The 25626-nt window shown below is 47.9% G+C and overlaps 1 protein-coding gene and 1 long non-coding RNA gene across 2 annotated transcripts in view; both read left to right on the top strand.

Moving 5' to 3' along the window:
* The first annotated feature begins 2044 nt into the window (after positions 1 to 2044).
* Positions 2045 to 5638, top strand: LOC144382092 (uncharacterized). The gene is made up of 2 exons (XR_013448494.1): positions 2045 to 2457; positions 4805 to 5638. It is a non-coding gene; the product is annotated as an uncharacterized LOC144382092 (long non-coding RNA).
* A 13758-nt stretch (positions 5639 to 19396) lies between these two features.
* Positions 19397 to 25626, top strand: part of GDI2 (GDP dissociation inhibitor 2) — a 37921-nt gene continuing 31691 nt past the window's right edge. Inside the window, exon 1 of the mRNA XM_036090044.2 lies at positions 19397 to 19699. Within this exon, the coding sequence (XP_035945937.1) occupies positions 19655 to 19699 (45 nt within the window). The 5' untranslated portion in view covers positions 19397 to 19654. The remainder of the gene's footprint in view (positions 19700 to 25626) is intronic.

The following is a 25626-nucleotide window of genomic DNA, read 5'->3' as shown; positions in this document are numbered from 1 at the left end:
GGCGTGAATACCACGATTGAGCAAGTGCTAAGTAAACCCGTCAACAGCAGCCTCTGGTAAACGTAGACGAGGCAGTCACATGTGGCAGTTTGGGGGTTATAGAAAGACCCTCCCCTGAAAAAATATATATCCAAATACCTCCCATCTCTCTACAAATATACCAGTACTACCGTGAAACCTCTTATTTTTAGTCTGTTGAGATATGATGTCACTTGGGAGGGATAATGTCTCCAAGCACTGGTTTATTAGGGAGGGATCAGTTTATAGAACATTAAATTTAGAGTTTGAATCCTCTCCCACCGCTAACTAGCTGTTTACCTTGGCCAAATCCCAGTCTTCCCGGAGTCTATCTCCTTATGTATACAATGAACTTAGTAATAACCACTTTACGTGGTGATCACAAGGACTAAGGAACCAGCATATGATAAACACCCGCTAGGGTCTGGCCAGAACAAAACCTCCGAACAGTAGTTTGGGGTGTTTTTTTCTAGATTTTATTTATTTATTTGTCAGAGTGGTCGCACGCACAAGCAGGGGAGAGGGCAGAGGGAGAGGGAGAAGCAGACTCCCTGCTGAGCAGGGACCTCCGATGCAGGGCTCGATCCCAGGACCCCGGGATCATGACCTGAGCTGAAGGCAGACGCTTAACGACTGAGCCACCCAGGTGGCCCTCCAAACAGTACTTTGAATTTGTGTCAGAAGGACTTGGAAAGAATGAAACACAGAATGGGTGGGATGGTATCAGAGAAGAGAAGCCAGGAAAGGTCTGGGTGGGGCATCACAATGGGGGCCCCCAAACCCAGGGAGGAGAATGGACACTGCCTCCTGGCCTGCCGAGCCGGCAGCAGCGGAGTGACGACTTCCAGGGAATGCGTGCCCATAATCCCGGGCTCTGCACGTTCCATCAGCTTCTGTCTGATTCTCTGTCAGTCACCAGGGATTTCCAGGGAAGCTGGGGATGAGGCCTCCGGGCCTGAACCCTTGGTAAAGCTAACAGTGAGGCCTAGAGTGACCCGTGGCCCCTTGCCCCCTGCACCGTTCCCCGACTCTGCAGGGCGCAGCCTAGACCTGAGCGGACGCTGTTGCCCGTGACCCCTCGGCACAGAACAAGGTGCTCTGTGAAATGGAAAGAGATGTTCCTGCCTGACAGCTCAGCAGTTCTCCCCAAGGGAAAATGTACTTTGTAACTGCTTCGTCCACACCACAAGGGCGGCTTTGTTGCTGGCCTCCGGGGATGCTGCGCGGGGCCACGGTGACTGGGCAGGGAACACGCAGGCCCTTGATAATAGTCCTTTGTCCCAGCCTCCCCACGAGAGTAACAAACACCAAGAATGGCTGTAGCAGACACAGCCGAGACGCAGGGTCCAACCCTGCCTGGAGACCCGATTTTATGGTGAGAAACACCAGCCTCCGTGCAAAGGAGGAGGAAACAAGAACTCGGCCCCTGCGCACGGCCACTCGGAGGAAACCGACCCCCAGAGCAAGTCCCTTCCCCAGAGAGGCTGTCCTGAGCCACCCTGCGCTTGGTCACCCTCCTCTCCTGGGCAGCCTCGTCACATGCTTTCTGGAGCTTACGCACCACTTCAGAGGCTGTTTTGGTTCTGACAGGGGTGAATCTCACATTGCAAAATTCACCATTCCGAAGTGAACAACGCAGCGGCATTCCGTGCATGCCCATCACTGTGCAGACACCACCACTCCCCGCTCCAAAACCTGTTCCTCGGCCCGGAATAAAACCTGTTTGAGCAGGTGCTCCTCGTTCCACTCCCCCCGGGGCCTGCAACCACCCACCTGCTTTCTGTTTTGTGGATTTACCTATTCTGGAGATTTCATACAAATGGAATCACACAAGATGTGGCCTTCTGTGGAGGACGTCTTTGGCTTAGCGTTAAGCCTCAGCACGTATCAGTCCTTCTTTCCTTTTCTGGCTGCATATCTCACTGTACGTATAGACCGCGCTTTGTTTATCCATTCATCTACTGATAGACATCTGGGTTGTCAACCTTTGGGCTACTGTGAGTAACACTGCCAGAAACATGGTGTCCAAACATCTGTTAGAGTCCCTGCTTGCAGTTCTGGGCTACACACCCGGGAGTGGAGTTGTTGGGTCATAGGGTAATTCCGTGTAACTTTTTGAGGAGCCCTCAAGCTGTTTTCCACAGCGGCCACACCATTTCACATTCCTACCGGCGATGTACGAGGCTTCCAGTTTCTGCAATCCTCACTAACACCTGCCTTCTTTTTTTTTTTTTTAAGATGGTAGCCATCTAGTGGGTGTGAAGTGGTACCCCGTGGTTCTGCCTTGCATTCCCTCATGACTAACCATGTGGAACATCTTTTCGTGTGCTTGCTGGCCATCCCTATGTCTTTGGAGGAGTGTCTATTCAAGTTATTTGCCCATTTTTTAACTGGATCGTCTTTTTGTTATTGAGTTGTTAGCATTCTCACACATCCTGGGTGAGTTCATCTGCTTTTTTCTCCCCCCTAAAGATTTTATTTTTAAGTCTTAAGTAATCTCTACACCCAATGTGGGGCTTGAACTCACAACCCCGAGATCAAGAGTCCCACACTCCACCCCACTGAGCCAGCCGGGTGCCCCAAGTTCAAATGCTTCTATTATGGCTCTTCACACGCTCCTGTTCCTTACATGTCTGCCTCCTATCCCAGGTGGAGGGCTCTTAAGGGCCTGTACCTCCAAAAACAAAAACACCTCGAGTCCCCGAGCCTGGAACAGTGCCTGGCCCACAGTAACATGATTAGTGTGTGCTAAACGGTCTGTGGGATGAACCCGCCATTACGTGGTCCTCGGACAAAAACATGGCTCATCCTCAGCAGTCACGTGATTCTCATCTGTGTGCACCGGACTCTTGGTGCTTTGGGCTCTCCGCTGTGGTGGGAAACAGCCGGATGTACAGCATGCTGGTTAAATCCATGGTGGCCATAGGTTTTCCCCTGATCACACCCCTTCCCTTTCTTCAGGCAACAGAAGCCCTCCTTCCTGTGGGAGCTGACTCCGTGTGGTTCAGCTGGGGCTGCTGCCCACCCAAGAACAGACACAGGCCAGGCCTCCCCCCTGGCCACGCGATGGGTGTAATGATGGGCCCGGGACCAGAGCTAGGAAACTACAGAAGCAGCTCTTTCCACGGGGGTGGCTGGCCAGGTCATGTGTGTGGTGGCCATGAGTCCTGTCTAGAGAGAAGGACAGACCCCCCCCCACACACACACCAGATGGACAGACCCCCCAAACACACACACCAGAACGGCAGACCCCCACACACACACCAGAAGGACAGACCCCCCCACACACACACCAGGACAGACCTCCCAAACACACACACCAGAAGGACAGACCCCACACACACACACCAGAAGGACAGACGCCCCACACACACACACCAGGACAGACACCCCAAACACACACACCAGAAGGACAGAGCCCCCCCCACACACACCAGAAGGACAGAGCCCCCCACACACACACCAGAAGGACAGACCCCCCAAACACACACAAGAACAGATACCCCCCACACACACACACCAGAAGGACAGACCCCCCCCACACACCAGAAGGACAGACCCCACACACACACACCAGAAGGACAGAGCCCCCCCCACACACACCAGAAGGACAGACCCCCCCACACACACACCAGAAGGACAGACCCCCCAAACACACACAAGAACAGATACCCCCCCCACACACACACCAGAAGGACAGACCCCCCCCACACACCAGAAGGACAGACCCCCCCACACACACACCAGAAGGACAGACCCCCCCACACACACACACCAGAAGGACAGACCCCCACACACACACCAGAAGGACAGACCCCCCCCACACACACCAGAAGGACAGACCCCCACACACACACCAGAAGGACAGACCCCCCAAACACACACACCAGAAGGACAGACCCCCCCCACACACACCAGAAGGACAGACCCCACACACACACACACCAAAAGGACAGACCCCCCCACACACACACCAGAAGGACAGACCCCCCACACACACCAGAAGGACAGACCCCCCACACACACACACCAGGAGGACAGACCCCCCCACACACACACACACCAGAGGGACAGACCCCCCACACACACACCAGAAGGACACCCCCCCACACACACACACCAGAAGGACACACCCCACACACACACACCAGAAGGACAGACCCCCACACACACCAGAAGGACAGACCCCCCACACACACACACCAGAAGGACAGACCCCCCACACACACACACCAGAAGGACAGACCCCCCCCACACACACACCAGAAGGACAGACCCCCACACACACACCAGAAGGACAGACCCCCCACATACATGCCAGAAGGACACACCCCACACACACGCCAGAAGGACAGACCCCCCACATACATGCCAGAAGGACAGCCCCCCCTACACACACACCAGAAGGACAGACCCCCCACACACACACACACGCCAGAAGGACAGACCCCACACACACACACACCAGAAGGACAGACCCCCCCACACACACACACCAGAAGGACAGACCCCCCCACACACACACCAGAAGGACAGACCCCCCCCGACACACACACACCAGTGACATTCTATTAGCCTCTACATCAGCCATGCTGAAAGCCCACAGACTTTTAAATCGTGTGATCCCAAATATTCTCTTCCTGAAGATAGTTGGACTTGGCTTTCTATAATTTGCCACAGAAAGCCTAGAGAGCCCAGATTGGAGTGTCAAACACACCCTTGTTGGAATCCCAGCTTTGCTGTTTACTGGTGGTGTAAATACCTCTCGGTTTCCTCGTCTCTCCAGCGGGGATGGGTGTGAAGCCTACCTCATGACACCGCGGTGGAGCGGACACAGCTCCTGCAGAGGACCCATGGCTCGGCCTTGCGGAAAGCAGCAGGGGAGCTGATGACGTGAATCTGCCCGGTGTCTCCTGCCCTACGCCCGTGGCCCCCTGCTCTCCTCCGTAACCCGCCTCTCAGCTTCCGTCGCTTCTTCTGTGTCCAGCTCTGAGCTACACTAGACTCCGGGGGCAGGGCCTGCAAACGCTGTGTCCACCGCCCTGCAGTCCTCACTCTGCAGCCACCCAGGACTTCTGGAACCAATGACTTCCCCACTAACTGACCACATGACTTCAGCAAATCACTTGCTCCCACTGCAGTCCGATCCCCAGCGGCCCCGTCTGTCCGTGAGGCTGTCGCGCTCAATAACAGAGGATCTGAAATCCAGCTCTTCTCTGGGATGTGGGCTTAGGGACCCCCAGGTAACTGATAAAACATTGTCCCTGGGGGCATGTGGGGATGTTTCCGGAAGCCATGAGCCTTTGACTCGGTGGCCCTCCCCGAGGCATCATCTAGTCCATTGAGGACCTGAATAGAACAAAAAGGCAGAGGAAGGGTGAATCTGCTCTCTGCCTGGCCTGGGACATCCATCTCCTCCTGCCCTCAGACACCAGTGCTCCTGGGGCTTGAGCCTCAGCCTCAGACTGAGCAACACCACCGGCTCTGCCTCCAGCCAGCCCATGGCAGATCGTGGGGCTTCTCGGCCGCCGTGTGTGAGCCACTTCCTGTAGTAGATCTCTCATCTATATCTCTGTGTATCCTGTTGGTTCTGTTGTTTGGAGAATCTTGACAAGTCGAATCTGCTTCCTGCTCACATTTTGTTCCCCGGCAATTCACCAGTTACCTGTCCTGCAATATGCATGTTTCTCTGCACTCCCTCCCGAGAGCAATGATCAGTCTCCTCTGAGCTGAGCTGTGCTGCACAATCCCTAAGCTAACTCCCTTTCCTGGGAGTCTCCTGTGGCCGCCCTCACTCTCCACTGGAGGAGTCCCTGCCTTCATGGCGAATCCTTCATCCTTGGAGGGTTGTTCGTCCATTCATCCGCCTCCCACACACGATCGCTCCGAGCCCAGTGTGGGCCAGACACTGGGGGCAGGTGTGAGGGAAGCTCCAGAGTAAATGTCCTCAGATGTAAAAGACCTCAGACCAGGCTAAATGAAAGAAGGGTGAGAGAGACAGCAGGCTAGTGGATGGGGGCAGCGTCCGTTTGGACCCTTTTCCTTTTTTTTTTTTTTAAAGATTTTATTTATTTGCAGGGGGGCGGGGGAGAGCACAAGCAGGGGGAGGGGTTAGTGGGAGAGGGAGAAGCAAGACACCCCACGGAGGAGGGAGCCTGATGCGGGGCTCGATCCCAGGACCCTGGGACGATGGCCTGAGCCGAAGGCAGAGGCTTCACCGACTGAGCCACCCAGGCGCCCCTGGACCCTTTTCCTTTTATCTGATGGCTTCAGCACAAAAACCCAGGAAGTGATTTCCTGGTCCCTTGCTCTCTCTGCAGTTGCACGTCCTGACCTCTGCACTTTGTGGTTAAAGGTGGCTATTGCTCATCTGACCCCACACCGCTTCCTGGCCGAGCAGCACTGAATGGACTCGCTGCACCTTTGGGGCGTGACTTCAAATTGGCCGGAGGGGAAATCTGACTGACTGCCTGGGCCAGGTCCAGGTGCATCCAGGTGCAAGCAGTTCTGCGGGGGCGGGGGACAGAGGCAGAGGGAGGGAAGGGGAGCTGTGTGCAGGGGTGGGGCAAGGGGCATGCAGAGTCCTCGAGGTATCTACTCTCTCAGCAGAGCTTGTGGACTTCTGAGCTGGCCGTTGTGAGATGTGAGGACGGCATGAGAGAGGGCTGGGGATCTCTATCTGCTTTGTTAGGGCTCAGGGCTTCTTAATTTGTTTTGTTCCCTTAATGTTACATTTTTCATATTAACCTCAAGGCCTGCTGTCCTGGTGGATTCGCTCTGTTCTGAATGGCTAGAATGGGTTGAAGTGTGTATCTAAATGGGTTTTAGCAAGTTCAGCTAGCTCACCAGCTGACGCACATCGTACCCCGTCTAGGCCCTGTGAGGAATACACCTCCAGGTGCCTTAAACCATGTGAAGAAACAAAAGGTCAACACTGGCGGGCAGCAAGAGGGCTCATCGGGCCCCCAAGGTCTCAGCCTGCCAGAGCTACCTCATTGCTGGCCCCTGGACGCGATGGCGAGGGCTCAGCTGGTAGCAAGTGAGGGTCCCCCATGGCCAATAGTCATCGGTCCACCTGCTCAGCAGCCCGCTCTGCCTCTCAGGCTATCGGGCTGTAGTCTTCACCTGCTCTACACAAATGCCATCGTTTTCCAAATGCGGCTTCCTCCCTGGTCTGGAGCTGGGGGCCTGACCCACACTGGGCCAATCTGAGCCCCTTCCTACATCTGCCCTCGGTGGGCGGAGACACGATGAAGTCTGGTCTCTCTCTGTGGGAGGCCACTAGGAGGCCAGCGTGGAGCAGGTCTCCGGTGGAACCCGCGATCCCGTACGATCCTGGGTCTCTGTGCTGCTACCCCATTAATGGTTCCGTTACACGAGCCGGTAAGTTCCCTGCCCCCTGCTGGGATGGCGATGGGGCTGGGGGGCAGGCAGGGGGCTCATTAGGGAGTCTCTCTGTGGAGAGGGTGGGGAGGGAAGCAGTATGGGGCGAAGGAGAAGCCGCACCACCATGCAGCCACAAGGACGGCCTTGGGAATCCCAAACGCGGTTGGAAACTGTTCACACTACAAAGGAACTTCACACCCTGTGGCCCAACCGTCTCCCTTTTCGACATGAAGGAAACCAAGACCCAGAATGAGTAGGATTCGTGACATCTAGGTTAGCGCTGTGACTCAGTTTCTTAGGGCTGCCTCAACAAATGACCCCAAACTAGCCCTGTGTTCTCTCAGGGTTTAGAGGCCGGAGTCTGAAACCAAGGTGTCGGCAGCACCGTGCTCCCTCCTAAGGCTCTAGGGGAGGGTCCTCCTGCCCCTTCCAGCTTCCGGGGGGCTCCAGCGTTCGCGGGCTTGGGGCTGCGTCCCTCCCGTCTCTGCCTCCATGGCCACGTGGCTTCTCCCTCAGCTATTCTCCTGTAAGGACTCTGGTCATCTAGGGTCCACCCTAAATCCAGGATGATCGCATCTCAAAATCCATAATTATACATACAAAGACCTTTTTGCAGATAAGGTCACATTCACAGGTTCCAGGGACATGGGGTTTTTATGGGGCACCGTTCAACCCCTTGCATGTTCCTTGGGGGGGAATCCCGTGTCCTGCCACGAATGCAGTGCTTTGCCAAAAAGGTGCAGGATACTCTTTATTTGGGTGTTTACACGAGTGTCCCCAAACAGTTTTCCTTCTGTCTTCATAAAGTTTTCTAATATTATAACCTAAAAATAATAGTAATGAGGCTGAATTACAGGATGTCATGGAACTGTTAGAAAGAGCGAGATGTAGATCTGTATGTACAGAGATGAAACAATCTGTAGAATCTATTTTTTTTTTAAAGATTTAATTTATTTATTTGAGAGAGAGAGAGAACGACCAGGCGCCCTGGAGAGGTAACAGAGCCCCAGAAGCCCACTACTGATAGCGCTAGGAGGGCAGGGTGGGGGAGGCGGGCAGCCCGCGTGCATCCGGGGTGGAAACAGTTATGTCCTGCCGCCTTCTCCCGTCCGTGGTTTGGCAAAGTGTCAAAGGTACCGTGGGAAGAAAGACCTAAGACAGGAAGAAAGTAGGCAAGAGAAATTGAGGAGAGGGAAAAGAGAAAGCGCGGGAAAGAGCGTACAGGAGAGAGCAGAGGATGTGCTTTCGGAATCCAGAGCAAAAGCAGGTGGCAGGGAGCCCAACTCGGGGCTCGAGCCCAGGACCCTGGGATCACAACCCGCGCTGAAGATGGATGCTTCACCGACTGAGCCCCGCAGGTGCTTCTCTGGGTCCACATTTAAATCTTCACAGCCTAAAGCAAGGCTTATATAAAACATACAATGTTGGCTGGATTCCACCGGAAGAGAAATTTATTTTAATTCACTGAGAGATGATGGTTATGAGCTGTGTAAACCTTCTCAGCCAGAGATGTCCTCGACCATAAAATGGGGCAATTAAGGCTTCTAAAGTCCTTTCCAGGCTATTCTAGAATCCAGTAGCTCTAAGTGATGTGAAGAAGGGGGGTGGAGGTGAACTGGGACCAGTGATTCTCCCTTACAAGAGGGTCGGGAGACCGACCACCTTCTGACAAAGCAAAATTCAAACAGAAACATGACGATACGCTCCTCTGAACATGTAGGATGGCAAGAATAAATTGTCTACAGCCCAGGTCTGCAGACTGATGCAGACGGGTAAGGCTTTCATCCCCCCAGAAGAGGAGGGGTCCTGCTGCTTCCAGACACTCACCTGAGTAGCCAGGTATCCGCCTGTGGCCTTGGAGAACCAGAGGAGTCAGTGAGGCGGGTCCAGACCCACCACCGCTGGATGCCCACGTCAGGCGCCGGCAACAGCCGTGCCCAGTGGGGACGAGGGAGGCTCCCTGTGACCCAGTGTTCTCACCTGCTAAGTGCCGTGTGGATTCCTTTTGATTTTTCAAAATGAAAATGCTCTATTTTATTTTCTTAAAATGAGATTCTATCCCAGAACATTTCTTTAAAACTTTCGGTTGCCTTTTTTTTTCCTTTTTTTTTTGTTTGTTGTTGTCTGTTTAAGTAATTACTATGCCCAACATGGGACTCGAACTCACGACCCTGAAATCAAGAGTCATATGCTCTACTGACAGAGCCAGCCAGGAGCCCCCTTTTGGTCGTTTTTCTTTAAATATACCTTTTTTTTTTTAAGATTTTATTTATTTATTTGACAGAGAGAGACACAGCGAGAGGGAGAACACAAGCAGCGGGAGTGGGAGAGGGAGAAGCAGGCTTCCCGCCGAGCAGGGAGCCCGATGCGGCGCTCGATCCCAGGACCCTGGGATCATGACCTTAGCCAAAGGCGGACGGTTAACAACTGAGCCACCCAGGCGCCCCATTTTTTTTATTTTTTAAAAAGATTTTATTTATTTATTTATTTAGAGAGCATGGGGGGGGAGGGGCAGAGGAAGAGGGAGAGACTCTGAAGCAGACTCCCCATTGAGCATAGAGCTGGATGCAGGGCTCCATGTCACGACCCCAAGATCATGACCTGAGTCGAAACCAAGAGTCAGACGCTCAACCAACTGAGCCCCCCAGGCCACCCTAAAACATACTTTATTTTTTAGAACAATTTTAGGTTCACAGCAAAATTGAGCCAAAGGTACAGAGATTTCCCTATGCCCCCTGCTTCCCGCATTGTCGGCACCCCACAGCGGAATCCCGTTTGCTTGGGGGTGGTGTGCTATTTCTTCCGGGCCTGCCAGAACTGGGGCCCTTCTGACTCCACTGTCCACAGTCAACCACCCACCTTTTGCTGGGGGCAGAGGGGATCCAGGAACCCACTGCTCCTTGTAGGCACCGTCGACCAGTTCCGTTCTTACCCCACTTCCCCGCCTGGCCTTCGAGGCACCTGCCCCCTTAACTCCTGTGGTCTTTTCTGGAGTCCTCTAGCTGGAGTGAGTTTGCTTCTCGGCGCCTTGCCTCTGTGATGGTTCAGCTTTCTCTGGTCTGTTAGGTCGTAGACTTGAGGGTCTGCTGTCATCCAGTGGCAGACTCCCTTTTTGCTCTCTCTGAATGCAAAGCTTTAGACCCTTTTTCTTCCTTTTGTGCCATTTTAGCAGACCTTGGGGTGGGAACCAAGGTACAGGCGTGTGCTCAATCTACACCATGCTGTGTGTCAAGTTCCATCTTTTATTGTCCTTCCCCCCACCCCCACTCTCTAATGAATGCCGTGGCTATTTGACTCGCGCTCCGGCACTCACACATGAGTGCACTTGAACGGCGTGTGACGTTGTCAAAGTTTATAACAGTGGTGTGGGTTTGAAATCTCCTCTTGTCTCAACTAGTTTCAGCCTCCTCCTCTTTGCTACATTGAGGTTGAATCCTTCTGATTGCTGCTGGAGCTTACCTCCCACTCTTGGCTCCCCTGTATTAGAATTGGATGAACATTTTAGTGCTGCTTTTTATATCCCAGAAAATGTCTTTCCGATGTGTCCCCAGGAATAGAGAGCTGGGACGTAGGATTTGCACATGTGAGATGTAGTAAGTACGGCCAGATTTCTCTCCAAAATGACTGTGGCCGTGGAAACTTCTCAGGGACCTTACCAATCTCCACTGTGACTCTCCCAAAGGAGGACATAATGGGCAGCACTTCCCAAACTTACAGGACCATGGGACTCTCCTTGAAGAGAATCTGCCGGGAGATACTGACTTAGGCTACACACTGGAAGGTCAGCATGCTGTTTTGGGAGGTGGGCAGAGCTTAAAAGCTGTAAACCTTATTTTTAACCTAACAGAGTCATTCTATATAAACTTCACTGCACAGTGAATTCTTATTTGCCAGCTAACATGAGAACTTATTTTTCTGTTATCTGAGAAAAGACAAGATGTTCTTCCTAATACTTTGTTATTTATTTCTGGTAGGAGTCAAGACTAACCTTGGAATTTTTTTTAGGGCCGTGGGCAACTGAGTTTCAGTGGTCAAAACTGACTATTCTAGTAAAATATGAGCATGTGGTCATGAATTGCTGGTAAGTATACCAAGACTACCACTCAGTTCTGATGGGCAGGTAACCCCACACTGGTATAAAGAAGAGAATTGATTTAAAAACTTTAGAATTAAAAATAGTAATTAGATGTCAAAGGTAAAATAGCTTTGAAATGAAAAGAAGCTAACCCAAAGTAGGATTATACTATCACAACCATTAAATCAATCTGGAGTTAAAATGTGTAAGCAGGATCCAATCTACTTAGCTCACTAAGGCCAAATCCAGTGCCTGGCACAGAGGAGACAGAATAAATAATTATTGAAGAGATAAATGAAAAAAATCAGATATTTTTATTTCAAAAGCCTTATAGTGGAAGATTTGGGGTTAAAAATTTAAAGGTATATAGATATCACAAATCTCTCTCTGGGAAGATGTTCTCCTAAACCACCTATGAGTAGAGTCCATAGAGTCAGGCTAGAGCACCTCACTTCTAGGGTGAAGGAAATGTCATGGACACCTACTAGAGTGTCTGTTCATTCCTCTTTTCTGGGACATGGCCACCCTCCCCATGAATGTGGACTCCTGGTAGCCATATTTCTGTCATGCGCCTCTATGCCCCGGCTTTAGTTAATTGGATCAAGTTGGACACAAGACTCCAAGCTAGGCCATCAGATTCTCTGTCTGGGAATCTGATGTTGAATTATGAAAACCTGGAGAGTCTAGTCCAGGGGTTCTCACCCTAGGTGATTTTTGACCCCCTGCCCCACCACTGGGACACTGGCAATGTCTGGAGACATTTTGATTGTCACAGCTGGGGCCGGGGAGAGGGTGGGTATTGGCATCTCGTGGGAAGAGGCCAGGGGTGCTGCTAAACATCCTACAGTGCCCAGGACTGCCCCCAACCCCCTCCACCAAAGAGTGCTCTGGCCTGAAATGTCAGTGTGAGGCTGAGGAACCCTGCCCTATCATGAGCATCTGGATAGACGTGGTGTAACTCAGCTGAACGGGGCGGCCAGCCATCACCCACCCTCCACATCCAAGGAAAGCAGTGTCAGCCGTAGAGAGAGAAAATAATGAAGAAGCCATACAGAGATGAGCTGGGCTTAGAGACAGTTTTCCAATTCCTGACTCCAGTTCCTTCCAGAGACCTGACTACTCTTTTGCCCCTTTATCCTTCTGATAAATCCCCCTTTATACTTGAGATAGCCTGACTCGGTTTTTGTTACTTGAAACCAAAGTAACTTAAACTAATACAAGAAACATTTAAGTCAATGATTTTCAAGTGACCTAAGAAACATTAAGGCTTGGGCAGCTTAGAGATCATTCTAGTTGAGGATGGAACAAATAAATCATCATTTCAGTCAACGGCAATTGCTTTTCCTTGACAGCCATGCTATTTTCCCACCACTTCTCTGTAGTTAGAGGCTAGAGTAAGTTGAAGCTTTCTGAAAGGGGAAAGGATCTGGAACATGCTTGCCCTACACTTATGAAGTTTTTGGAAATTGGGACACCCGACTCACCTGCTTGGCCACAACACCTGAAACCCCACCCAATTCTACCAACTCCTCATCATTATATTTAAAGCACTCCATAGAGCTGCGACTAATTGCACTTGCTAATGATTTCTATTTTGCATATTACTTTGTATTTGTACGTACATCATCAGTCTTGGTACTGATTTCATTTCTCTATATACAGAAATTCAATAAAAGTTGTGATGTAGGGTAAGCCACTGAGACGGTCTTTGATACTCAGTTTCTTCCTGGAAGTTATATTTTTCTTTACCCAAGTCTTAAGAATATTGTGAATTCATTCCTTATCCATACATAGAATTTCTTAATCATGTAGGAGTTACTGAGCCCTCTGAGAATCTGACGGTGGATCCTCTTTCTGGAAAAATACACATGTGCACTGTATTTTGCATACAAATCTGAGGGTTCACAGACCATTTAGAGGCCATCATAATTATCCCCCAGGTTATGAACCCCTGCATTAAATATTTATTTAGTGCCTCGTATGATCTAGGTGGTAAGGAAAAAAAGATGAAAATGTAGAGTTCTACCCTTGAGAGGAACACAACTCCATAGGACTAGCAAACGGTAAGCACCCAGTTACAACCCAGGTGCCATGTGCCAAGAGAAGGGTCATAGAGAGTACCTGGTAATCCAGAATAGAGGAATTTAATCCAGAGTGGGAAGTAAGGAAAGATTTGTGGAAGAAGTGACATCTGCACTGAGGATTCTTACAAGCAGAAGAAAGCAAGGTCCATAGAGGGATAGGGGAAGAATGTTCCAGACTGAGGGAAAGGCATGTCTAGAAGGTAAGGAGCATGGCAAGCTCACGGAACAGAAAAATGTTCGGAGCAGCTCTGCTCATCATCTGTCGGCCCTCAGCTCCATCCCTGCTTTTCTCTGGATTGCAGGGGCTGAGTCAGCAAACCACCCTTCCCAGAGCCCTCTGCCAACTGGCTTCTGGTGAGTTTTGCCAATGGAAAGTGCTGGGGGCAGACAGGAGGCAGGAAAAGCCTCCACGTTCCCCTGTTGGTCGTATCTGCAGTCACAGCATCCGGAGCAGCCAGGGAGGGGACTCATGGCGCTGGGCCAGGCTGACGGCACGGGGACCCTGAAGGCTAGGTGGTGCCATTTTCCCTCTTGCTCCAGAGTTTCAGGCTGTTCCTAACCTCCGGGGAAACTTCTCTGTTTTGCCTCTCCAGCCCTTTCAAGTTTTGAAACCAATTCCCTATCGCATAATGCCTCTACATAAAATACCTAGAGTGGCTTGTGTTCTTCTGGCTGGACACTGACTAGTGTGGCAATGAATCAGAAACTCTGGCGAGGGTGGAGGAGGACTGTGGCGAGGGATGTGTCCACTGGGTAATAGAGGACCAGATCATTGAAGCTCATCTTAGGAAATAACCTGTGTTTGGACTTGATCCTAAGAGCAGTGGAAGCCTAGGAAAGATTTTAAAGACGTGGTCAGGTCAGTCACTTTTGATTTTGATGAAGATCACTTGGACTATACCACAGAGAACAAGTTTGAGACACCGAAACCGAAGGCCAATGAAGAAAGCTTTTGCACTCATCTAGGAGAGAACTTGATGGTGGTCTGTACTAGTGTAGAGGCAGTGAGGTTGGAGATTCTGGGGGGTTTGGAAGGATTTTTATGAGATGGAATGGCCAGAACATAACGGGGTATTGTGGTAGAGTGAAGATGGCTACACATTCACTGGCAGGTCTTTGCATTGATGAGTGGGCTTAGGGCTCCTCCTTTAGAATCTGGGTGTGTTCTGTAATTGCTCTGACAAGCAGAATATGGCAGAAGGGACGCTGTGCCAGTCTGTGGGCCCAGGCCTTAAGAGCCCGGCAGCTTCCATTTCTTGTTTCTTGGAACTTTATACTCTTGGAACACAACTACCATACTTTGAGAAGCACAAGCCAAGTGGAGAGGATACACCTACATAGCTGATCTTGTTGACAGCTCCAGCTAAGCTCCCAGCTCCCAGCCAGCATCAGCTGCCAGCCATGGGAGTGCACCATGTTGGATGTCCAGTCTAGTCTGGTCTTCAGTCTTCCAGCCCAGCCGTTGACTACAACTGCATTGTAGACCCAAGCAATTCCCACATATCTGAGTCCATTCAACCACAGAACCATTAGAGATAATAATACATTGTTAAGCCACTAAGTTTTGGGGTGGTTTGTTACACAGCAAAGGAAAATAGGAATAGATGTGGAAGGAAAGAAAGAAGACAGAATCAAGGATGATATCTAGAATTCTGGTTTGGACCCAGGGTGGAGCCAGTCTCCACTCAGATGGAGACTGGGAGCAGATGAGCACTTTGTGGGGCTGGGTGGGTGTGGGTAAATGAATCTATCATAAACTAGGAAATATTTATTTTGGGGATTTAATTAAATTTTTTTCTAGATATCCTAATATGTTTTATCTTCAGCATTAGATTTCCAGATGTTAAACAGATTTATATTTTATAGAACCCTCTTTTTAAAACCCTCTAAAATAATAATCTTAGTATCTTCTGCAATAGGAAAAGCTGCCCTTTTCAAAAGTATCAAGAGGAACTGGTACCTATTTCATCACATGTAGTCCTTGTTGATCTAGGGATCAACTTCCAGGTCTCTTATTCATTCATCAAATATTTACTCATCATGTGCCAGGTACTCGGCATTGTTCTAGAGCCATAATTCTGCACAAGATAGATACTATCCCTGCCCTCATGGACCTTACATTCTGATTGGTAGGCAGACAAAAACAAGTAAAGAATGTAATTACCAATTTGATAAAAATCGATGAAAGAAATGAGCAGTGGGTGATTAGAGAATAAGAGTTGAGGGGAAACTACCTACACTAGATAACGTGGTCAGGGGAGGTTTTCTTTTCTTTTCTTTTCTTTTCTTTTCTTTTCTTTTCTTTTCTTTTCTTTTCTTTTTAAGGATTTTATTTACTTGAGAGAGAGAGTGAACAAGAGAGCGAGCACACAAGCAGGGGCAGAGCGAGAGGGAGAAGCAGGCTCTCTGCAGAGCAGGGAGCCCAACGTGGGGCTCGATCCCAGGACACTGGGATCATGACCTGAGCTGAAGGAAGACACTTAATGGACTGAGCTACCCAGGCACCCCAAGGGAAGGTTTTCATGTCGAAACTTATGGAAGTGGAAAGCGTCAGCTGTGAGAAGAGGTGTAAGAGGGGAAGTGAGGGTTAGTAGCTACGGGACCCACCACGGTGCAGAGGCCCTTGGTGGTTAAAAGTTTGACCAGATTTTAGGAACTGAAAGACTAGTGTGTTTGGAGTGTAGTGAGCAAGAAGTATACAAGATGAAGTTGGAGAGAGATACAAAGGTTAGGTTCAACAATACCTTTTAGCCCAAAGTAAGGGGTTTGCATTTTATTCTAAAAGCAAAAGATAGGCAGCAGCATGAACATGATCCGATTTACATTTTAGGAAGATAATGGTCAGCCCAGACAGAAGGGGAAACTGGGTGAGAAACTGTTGCAGTGGTTCAGGACAGAAAGATGGCCGGGATGAAGATTCGTTCTGATTTTCTTTTCCTTGGACTCAGTATCTCCCTCCGTAAGGAGCTGGTGGGAGCTCAGGGCAAAAGATCAGCAATGATTCCCAAGCACCTGCATATAAATAACACTCACACTGGACTCTTGCTTTGTACAAAGACTTGAAATATCTTCCAGAGGGATGGTATTTTCCACTCCTCTCCACCAATCACCCACTTCCCCCAAACCTAAGGTTTCATTCTGTTAGGAACTGAGGCTTCTAATACACAGAATCAATTAGTGGCTTTCAAGCTACTTCACCATAAACAGTATTTGTTGTCTACCAAGTTCCTTGGCAACTAGAATAGGTGATGAAGATCCTAGAGCAGGCATAGAATTTTGGATTAAATCAGTTAGTTGTTTTTGTTTTTTGGGGGGGCTTCCTCAGGGCCACAGGACTTGTACTGCCAACAAAACTGAACTTCAGTGTAAGGGATCAGATTGAAGAGCCTCATTACCCTTAAATTCAGATCCCTTATCCAATGCCTCGAAGTTTCTCATTAACTCCATCTGAATATTGATAAAATGCCCTTCACTTAAAACATGGTAACATATTTCAGCAGATATGCTTAAAAGCCTCAACATTTAGAGGTTGATGGCAATACATGAAAAAGGCTCTTTATGTTATTGCTAGTTTTTATGTTTTATTTTTTATTTTACTTTTTTTAAGTAGGCTCCACACCAAATGTGGGCCTTGAACTCATGACCCTGAGATCAAGAGTTGAATGCTCCACCAACTGAGCCAGCCAGGTGCCCCAAAGATATTTTTTATTTTTTTTTATTTTTATTTTATTTATTTTTTTTAAAGATTTTATTTATTTATTTGAGACAGAGAGAATGAGAGAGAGAGCACATGAGATGGGGGAGGGTCAGAGGGAGAAGCAGGCTCCCTGCCGAGCAGGGAGCCCGATGCGGGACTCGATCCAGGGACTCCAGGATCATGACCTGAGCCGAAGGCAGTCGCTTAACCAACTGAGCCACCCAGGCGCCCAAGATTTTTTTTTTTTTAAAGTAATCTCTACGCCCAAGATGGGGCTCAAACTCATGAGCCCTAGATCAAGAGTCACATGGTCTACTGACTGAGCCAGCCAGGCTCATTATTGCTAGTTTTTAAAAAATGGGTCAACTCAACAACCCTAGATTGTAAATAAATTTTTTTCTCCACAAAATAAATAAATAAATAAAAATAAAAAATGGGTCAATATTTCAAGTCAGTTCAAAAATATAGGTAACATTGTAAAAGTAGCCCTAGAGATCCCTTTTCCCTCCAACTACCTGAGGACATAGTGAAAAGACAACTTGAACCAGGAAGCAGGCCCTCACCAGACACACCTTGATCTTGTACTTTGTAACCTACAGAACTGTGAGAAGTTTCTGTTGTTTCTAAGTTTGTGTGTATAAATACATGTGCACATACTCGGAGAGAACAGCAGGACCTTCTTAAAGCCAACAGAAAAATCAGTCACACCCACTGGTACATAATGGGTTCAGTAGTCAACTTTGCACTTGATTTTTGTCTACTCATAGGAATTCCTTTGGTCACTGATGTATACAAATCCAATTAAGGTATGTAAATTTAAACTCCCCCCTCACCCCCCAAGGTCCATGGTCTGATAGAACACACTTTCTTAAACTCTTTCTGGGGTGAAGAAACATTGTACAACACCGTTACATTATTTCCGGAATCTGAATGATGTAAATATGAAGGAAGTTCTGCCTACCAAGATTCACTTTGAATAGTTCTCCAGCTGTGTTTGAGAGTAACTCTAGAAGGAAATACCAACTCTTTTGTCTGAGTTTGCAGACCTGTCACGGGCTGTAAACACAGGTTGTCCAAGGCTTTAGGGGAATCACTTGTCCAGACTGCCTCTATAGGGCCTCCTCTCTTTGGTTGAGAACACAAGCCGCTCCTTACACCCATCTCTTTACCCAAAGCTGGAGATTCCAGTGGGAATCCTAAAAAGTTGGGGGGCTGGGGGGTGGGCAGGAGTAGAGGAGATGGAAGGCACGCAAGGAATGTTTCTTCCACACTCATGGCCTCACCCTATTCCCATGTGGTCAGCTACAATTTCTATAGCTGGCCCGAGCTATAGCTCTCAGTAGGCGCAGACCCGCTTCCAAATCAAATCTGGCCTTCCTCTTCATTTGTGCTGAGGGTTACTTTTTTTAAAAGCTGGGTTTTTTTCTTCTCATTAATTTTCCTCGGGCCGCACATGGGGCAACGCAGCAAGCACGACAAAGGGCGGGAAATAAGATAAAGCCTGTGATCTCTGAACTGCTTTCAAGACGGTGGGGGCTTTTTCATTCAGAAAAAGGAGGCCGGATGGGAGGAAACACAAAGCAAGCTGCCAATGACGGGGGTAGGCGCGGCCGCGCGAGCACGCCGGGTCGAGGCCTGCACAGCGCCCGGGCCGCAGCCGGAGCCAGGCTACTAGACGGAGCCCGGCAGTGCGAGGGCGGGAGTGCGGGGCCCGACGCGGCAGCCCGCGTCCCCAGCAGACTCCCGCGCCGCCGGCTCCGGCGCACGTGCCCTCCACGGGCTCAAAGTCCAAGGGCGGCGGGAGGTCTCGGGGCCCTGGGCGTGCCTTGGCTCCCACACCACTGAGGGAGTAACGAAGCGCACTGCCGCTCTCCGGCCACGGGCGCGCTTCGCCCCCACTGCAGGCCCTCAGGGGCCCGCGCCCGGCCGCCTCCTCCGCCCCCAACCACGGTGGCAGCGGGCCGGGCGGGGAACCGGAACCGCCAGAGGGACGGCCCGCCCTCCTCTCGCGAGAGGAGGGAGAGGACGAAGGTTGGTCGGGCGACGGGAACTCAGCCAATGAGAGAGCGGGAAGGGTGTGATCGACGGCCCTCCCGAGCGCCGTCTCTAAGCCCCGCCCCGGCTGCGGAGGCCCGGGTCGCCGCCCGCCTTTCCCTGCCCTCCCCGTCTTCCCTCCCCTCCCTGCCCCGCTCTTCTCTTCCCGTCTGAGGTGGCGGCCGGCCTCTCTCCTCTCCAGCTCCGTTTCAGCTCCAGCCCTGGCTCCCCGTTCCCGTCGGGCCCCAATACCGGCCTGAGCTCTTTCCCTGTGGCTCCCGGGTGGTCGTATAGCCGCTGGCCCCTCGAGTCCCCGCGCCTTGTGCTCTCGCTGGGCCTCGGTCCTCGCCGTCCCCCGCCATGAATGAGGAGTACGACGTGATCGTGCTGGGCACCGGCCTGACGGTGAGTCTCCCTGCCCCGCGTCCCGCGCCCCGCAGCCCGCGCCGCGGGAGGCCGGGCCCGCCCCGCGGGGCCGCGCCGTGTCGGACGGCGTCCCTGCGAGCGCGGGGTGGCGTCGTCGTGGGGGGCCGCTGCGACCATGCGGGAGACGCGACCCGGGGCGTCGGGGGCCTGCGGCAGTGCCCGGCGGCGAAGGCTCGCGGCCGCCGCGCAGGCCGGGGAGGGGGGGCGGGTCTGCCCCAGACGTGCAAGGACAGACCCGGAGATGGAGAAACCGGTCCGGGGGGGGTGGCCTAATGCGGAGCGACGGGGAAGTAAAAGTGGGTGGGAAACGAGGGAAACAGCCCGCTTGGGGTGTGGGTGCCCCTCCACCTCCTCCACGGTTGATGGCCTCTCTCGATTGGAAACGGAAAAGCACCAGGCGGGGTGGGGGAGGGCGGGAGCGCTCGCAGCTGCGTTTCCTACTTCGACTTCAGCCACCGCTGCTCGTCGGTCTCGGCCTACCAGAGCTAGGCACAAGATTTTGTGACAAGTCATTGGATAATCACCGTCTTGTAACTGATGCAGTTCAGTGAACTTAGAGAAAATTAGCTTTTTACCTCCCCCCCCACTTCAAATGAGAAGCATTACACATTCCTTTTAACCACTCTCATCCCGCTTACTGAGCATCTGTAGAATTGGAAATGAGTGTTCTCAAAGCTTGTCTATCCGATACTTTCTCTCCTGACCTTTGCCATCTCCTTTGGTTTGGTCCGTTCCCTGCGTCCATTGCCTCCTCGGGGCTTTCCCCTAAGAAATGGACCGGTGATGGTTTGCTAGAGGCCAGGTTCTCTCCTACCGACCAGTCCGAAGCAGACATGTGACTGGCTAGGAGGTAGTACCAAATAGATGAGGTCACTTATCTAGAAAACTATTTAGTCATTTTGAATGTGAGGGATTCAGTCGAATTTCTTAGGTGGTGAATTGGCAAAAGGGTTGGATGCCTAAATGAACAGGCCTACCAGCTGCGGGGCTGTTTTTCTTCAGTTAATATTTCTAAAGCGTGCAATTGGGATTCCAAGCTTAGTAGTTTGTGGAGGATTTCGCCCATTGGAATGGCTCGGTTGCTGCCAGTGTGTTATAAGAGCCAGTTCTGTTTTTTCTATGGTTATTGCTGGTCTTTCAGATTTGCTCTTGATTAGGTCAGTTGGATGTGGACAAATGAGCGCAGATCTGTCCTGCAGGTTTCTACATGCCTGGTGTAGAAGCATCACTTTGTGTCAAAGATAGCATGGTCTTACTGGATAACAACCAAGTTAAGATAATGCACTTTAAGTATTCATTTGGGTTAATTTTGACCTTTTGATGAGTGGTAGGTACGCAACAGGAAATCAGACCAATTTCTGCCCTCACTTTATAGCTATGATAACTTTAATCCCTGTGAGCCTTCTTAGATTGCTTTCTGAGATGTTCTTGGAGAATTATATCTATGCAGAGCATTCACATTATTACTTTCATTGAGAGGAGTAGTGATGGTGGGATGATTTGGTAATGGTAAATGTGTACCCTCGTTTCTCATGACACAAAGACTACTTAACGTTAAATAAGATCACCAAGTTAAAAACCCTCAAACCAGAATTGACTATTGGAGTGAACATACAACTTAGTTTTCTTAATTTTTGGCTTATAAATATTTAGTGCCAGAGAGTTAAGAACCTAAAAACAGATATACTCTATCAGTTATGGGTACAAAATATTAGGTGATGGCTGTATGTCAAGTACTTTTAGTGTTACTAACTTACTTTTAAAGAAAGTGTAAATAAGTGTCATAGTTACTCTGTTGCCTAGTGTTGGCACTGTTTTGTATCAGTTGTTCCTTCTAAAATGAAGGTCATGGTGATCCACAAATGTTGATCGTAACTTTAATAAATAAGACATAAAACGTGAAACTTGGAACAAAATCATTCTCTATCTAGGAGAAATGGAGTATTTTGTATAATTGGATTTTCTAAGGAATTGAGGATTATCCCTTTAAAGAACCACCACTTTCTGAAAAAAAGCCTTTCCAAATGACATCACACCTTCTTTAACTAAGGAACATAATTTATTTGATAACTAAGATTTCCCATCATGGGGATTAATTACTGTGTTAACGCTGTAACATAATGAAGCCATCGAGATAACCTGGTAAGCTTGGGTGCTCCTTATTAAATACTCTCAGACTGCTGGCCTTTGTGAGTTCTTCAGTCTGCTCTTCATTTTTTCCCTCCCTTGCTTTGCTGTTAGGCTGGTGACTTTTATTTTGATTTCAGGGTGAATAGAAAACATCTGACCACCTAATATGCTATTTCTAATTGACTTTGGGGTTGGCAGTAAATTCTTGAATCTTCTTAAAAATAGTATATAAAAGGGTAACTAGTTCCACAGCTATTTGTGGCTCTCAGGTATTTGTGTTGTTTTGTTCTACATAATAATTCTGGTAAGGAATTACGAATAGAAATGTGTACTTTAGTGAGATTTAACCAGTATTCTCAGTATTAGATGGTTAGAAATTATTTTACATCCCAGACATAATTTTACCCTTTTTCTTTATTAAAAGTTTGTGATTTAAAAGAATTTATATCTGATTTAAAAATTTTAAATTGCCTCTCAGATTTGCTCCTTGAAAATCCTTGCCGTTGCTATGTTAGAGTTTTGTAGATGAAGGACTTTCTATCCACTGCAGTAGTGATCATAGGGCCAATATGTACAAATGTCTTACTTTTGGAAGGTATAAATATCTTGTAGACAGTCTGTATTTTAAATCCGTTTCAAGCATACTGGCCCCAAAGGATAGAAGTAAAATCAGACACATTTTAGCATCTAGAAGTAGTAGTGAGATATTTGGTTTGAAAAACCACTAACTAAATGTTTTGGCTCACATCCATGATAATTGGCAATCCCTTCTATCTTCCTTCCCCTTGTACCTGATTAAAGACTCTTAGTGGAGTAATGGCTTACCCAATTTCAGTTATTTAAACTGTGACCGTTGTGATCAGTTATGGGTAATAAAAAGGTAAACACATCTGTGTATAAATGAATAGCTTCTCATATGGAGGGTGACTCTAATAAGAGTTAATATGAGGAAGTGCTAAGTGCTGTAATAGAGCTGCACGACTGGGAATTCAGGCGGGAAGCAGGAAAACCTTCCTAAAGAGGGAGGTATGTAAGCTGGATTTTAAAAATACTGGTAAGCTTTGAGCAGGAGGCATGATTTTCTAGGCAGAGTGAGCAGGATGGATTGGTACTGAGAACAGGATGTATATAAGGAATAGGGAGTTTATTTTGCCTGAAACAGAAGGTATGAAGAGGCGGATTGGGAAATTGGGTTGGAGAGAGGGCCTATCACTAAGAATGTTTAATGTATTAGGCTAAGAAATTTGAACTTATCTTTTAGGCAGTGGGAGAGGATTTTGAGCAGGAAAGATATAATTAGAACCAGTTTCAAGAAAAATGATCTTTTGACAGCATTTAATGAGATGCATTCAAGGGACAGATATTTAAAGGAACATTCCGCTGAAAACATTATTTTTACTATGTTGTTGCTGACATATAATATTGAGATTAACTGATTTAAAAATGTTCTGGTTAATGCATTTTCCCCATAGTTCTAGGTAAGTAGCTTTCAAAAGTCACTTTTCTTTAGTATTAGTTTTTAGGTACCTTGTTTTCCTTATCACATTTTTATGTGCATTTATTTTCTGTTTGTTTTTTTTTTGTTGTCGTTTATGTTTTGTTTTTCCTTGTAACAACTTTAAAATTCAGTAGGATTAGAGTTCCGGTGGGTGCTTAGTTTGGTCACTTCGAAGATCTATCAGAATGTTAATGTACTCTGGAAAAAAAAAAAAGGAATATTAACGTACTCTGGCTCTTTTCTCTTCGAAGCTTGCTCTCTAAGCAGGAAGGGGCTGGGCATTAATTTTTCCAAGACACCAGGATACTCTTTAGTACCACTGACCTAGGAAATCCTGTTTAGGTTGATCGCAGTTCATATATAGGAACACCATGCAGGCCCCTTCAGGACATTAGAGGTATTTTGGCTTAATGTATTTAGGTGCTATCCAAATAAATTACTCTGATTATTGCAACTCTGGTGATACGTGCAGGGTGCTGAAGGGAAGTGAACTTCATACCACTGATAGGGCCCTTCTCTCACCCCGACCTTTAAACCATTTGATCGGTTACCTCTTTTTATGTAGGAGAACATGAAATGCCAGATGAGTGGCAGATGCCATTATCATAAAGAACTTGGATTCTGAAGATGGTTTTATAGTTTCAGTTACTCTGCATGCGAGTTTGTATTCTTACCCTCCTCAGGGCATTTGTGGGTGAGTTTGAATTAAATGTGGAGTACTCTCATCCGTTAGATTTAAAACCACTATGTTAGTTAATATTCACTAATACATAGATTTTTCTGGTAAAAGTTATCAATATTGTTGATATATATGATGGGTGGACCAGGTTTTCTACTGCAAAAAAAGGAAATTAGAGTATTTTCTCTGGCTTTAATGTGCTTTGCTTGTTATTCTATATTCATCAAATAGGTAGTAGTACTGAATTTTAATTTTGAGTGAATTTTGTAAGATATTGAAATTTTAAGATCATTAATGTATGCCCTATGCCCGGATATGATTGACAAATTTTATCAGGGATTTAGTTCATCCCATGCTTTAAAGCAAAATGTAAAGTATTACACTTATGCTACTATGTATTTTATTCTTTTGGCAATGTAAAAGCAATCTTTTATAGAGGGGCTTAGGAGAATCCATGAACCTGAAGATTTAACTAGCTTTTGTCATATTTGTTCCAAGTGATGCCTCTAAGAGTTGTTACCAGCTCTTTGGACTTCAATGAATCTTTAAATTATTGAGCCCTTTATTTAGCCTCCACCTTTAGTGCTTGCTTTAGAGCCATGGTCCAGTGAGTGGATCATGCTTATTTGCAGGGGAGTGTGAAAAGTTATATATAGAAGATATGCAACACTCAGAGTTGCTTGCTGTGATTTTGCTTCCAAAAATTGAGCTCTGGAGACTGCCTTTGTCGGCTGGAAATAGGACTGTTTCATCTTCCTCTGTTTATGTCGTAACCTGTTTTTGTGAATGTAAATTTTATTTTACTTTCGTGTAATATATTGAACCATATATGTTAGTGCTTCCTTGGATTTTGTTTTTTGGACAAGTGAATTGCTTTTGATAAGATTAGGGTTGATTTTTGTAGTTGTAAAATGCCTTCAGTTTTCTTTATCAAGACATCATTAAAGTGGAAGGGCAAGCCACAGAATGGAAGGTTTGCAGTGCATAGAACCAGTAAGGCACTTTTATCTATCCGAAATATAAAAAGAACTTTTATATAGCAGTAAGAAAAAGAAACCCATTTTTAAAAAGAGCAAATAATTTGAATAGGCACTTATCAAAAGAAGATACTGTAATTATCAGTAAACTATAAAAAAAACTAAAAAAGTGCTCAACCTCATTAGTTGTCAGGAAATGCAAATTAAACCACATCCTAACTATAGAATGGCTAAAATTAAAAAGACACAAGTGTTGGGCAAGGATTTGAAACAACAGGAACTTTCATACACTGCTGTGACAAAAGTGTAAATTAATAACCATTTTGGAAAGTTGTTGGGAGTTATCTGCTGAAGTTGAACATAGTTGTGCTTTCCTTGATATATATCCAACAAATGCATAATAAAAACATGTTGAGAATATTTATAGAGCATTATTTATGAGAGTCAAAACTGGCAATTGTCCAGATGCCCATTAATAGTAGAATGGATAAATAAATTGTCATATATTCATGTGGCATATTCATTCAACTAAAGCCTCTACTGCTTTGTTACCCACACTGTGGTCCTTGGATCAACTGCTTCTGCAACACCTGAGAACTTACTAGAACTGCAGGTTAGGCCT

Source organism: Halichoerus grypus, chromosome 6, assembly GCF_964656455.1.
Source record: "Halichoerus grypus chromosome 6, mHalGry1.hap1.1, whole genome shotgun sequence".
In the NCBI taxonomy this organism is placed as follows: domain Eukaryota; kingdom Metazoa; phylum Chordata; class Mammalia; order Carnivora; family Phocidae; genus Halichoerus; species Halichoerus grypus.
Note: the sequence above shows the minus strand (reverse complement) of the source record. Positions and strands in the feature narration are given on the sequence as shown.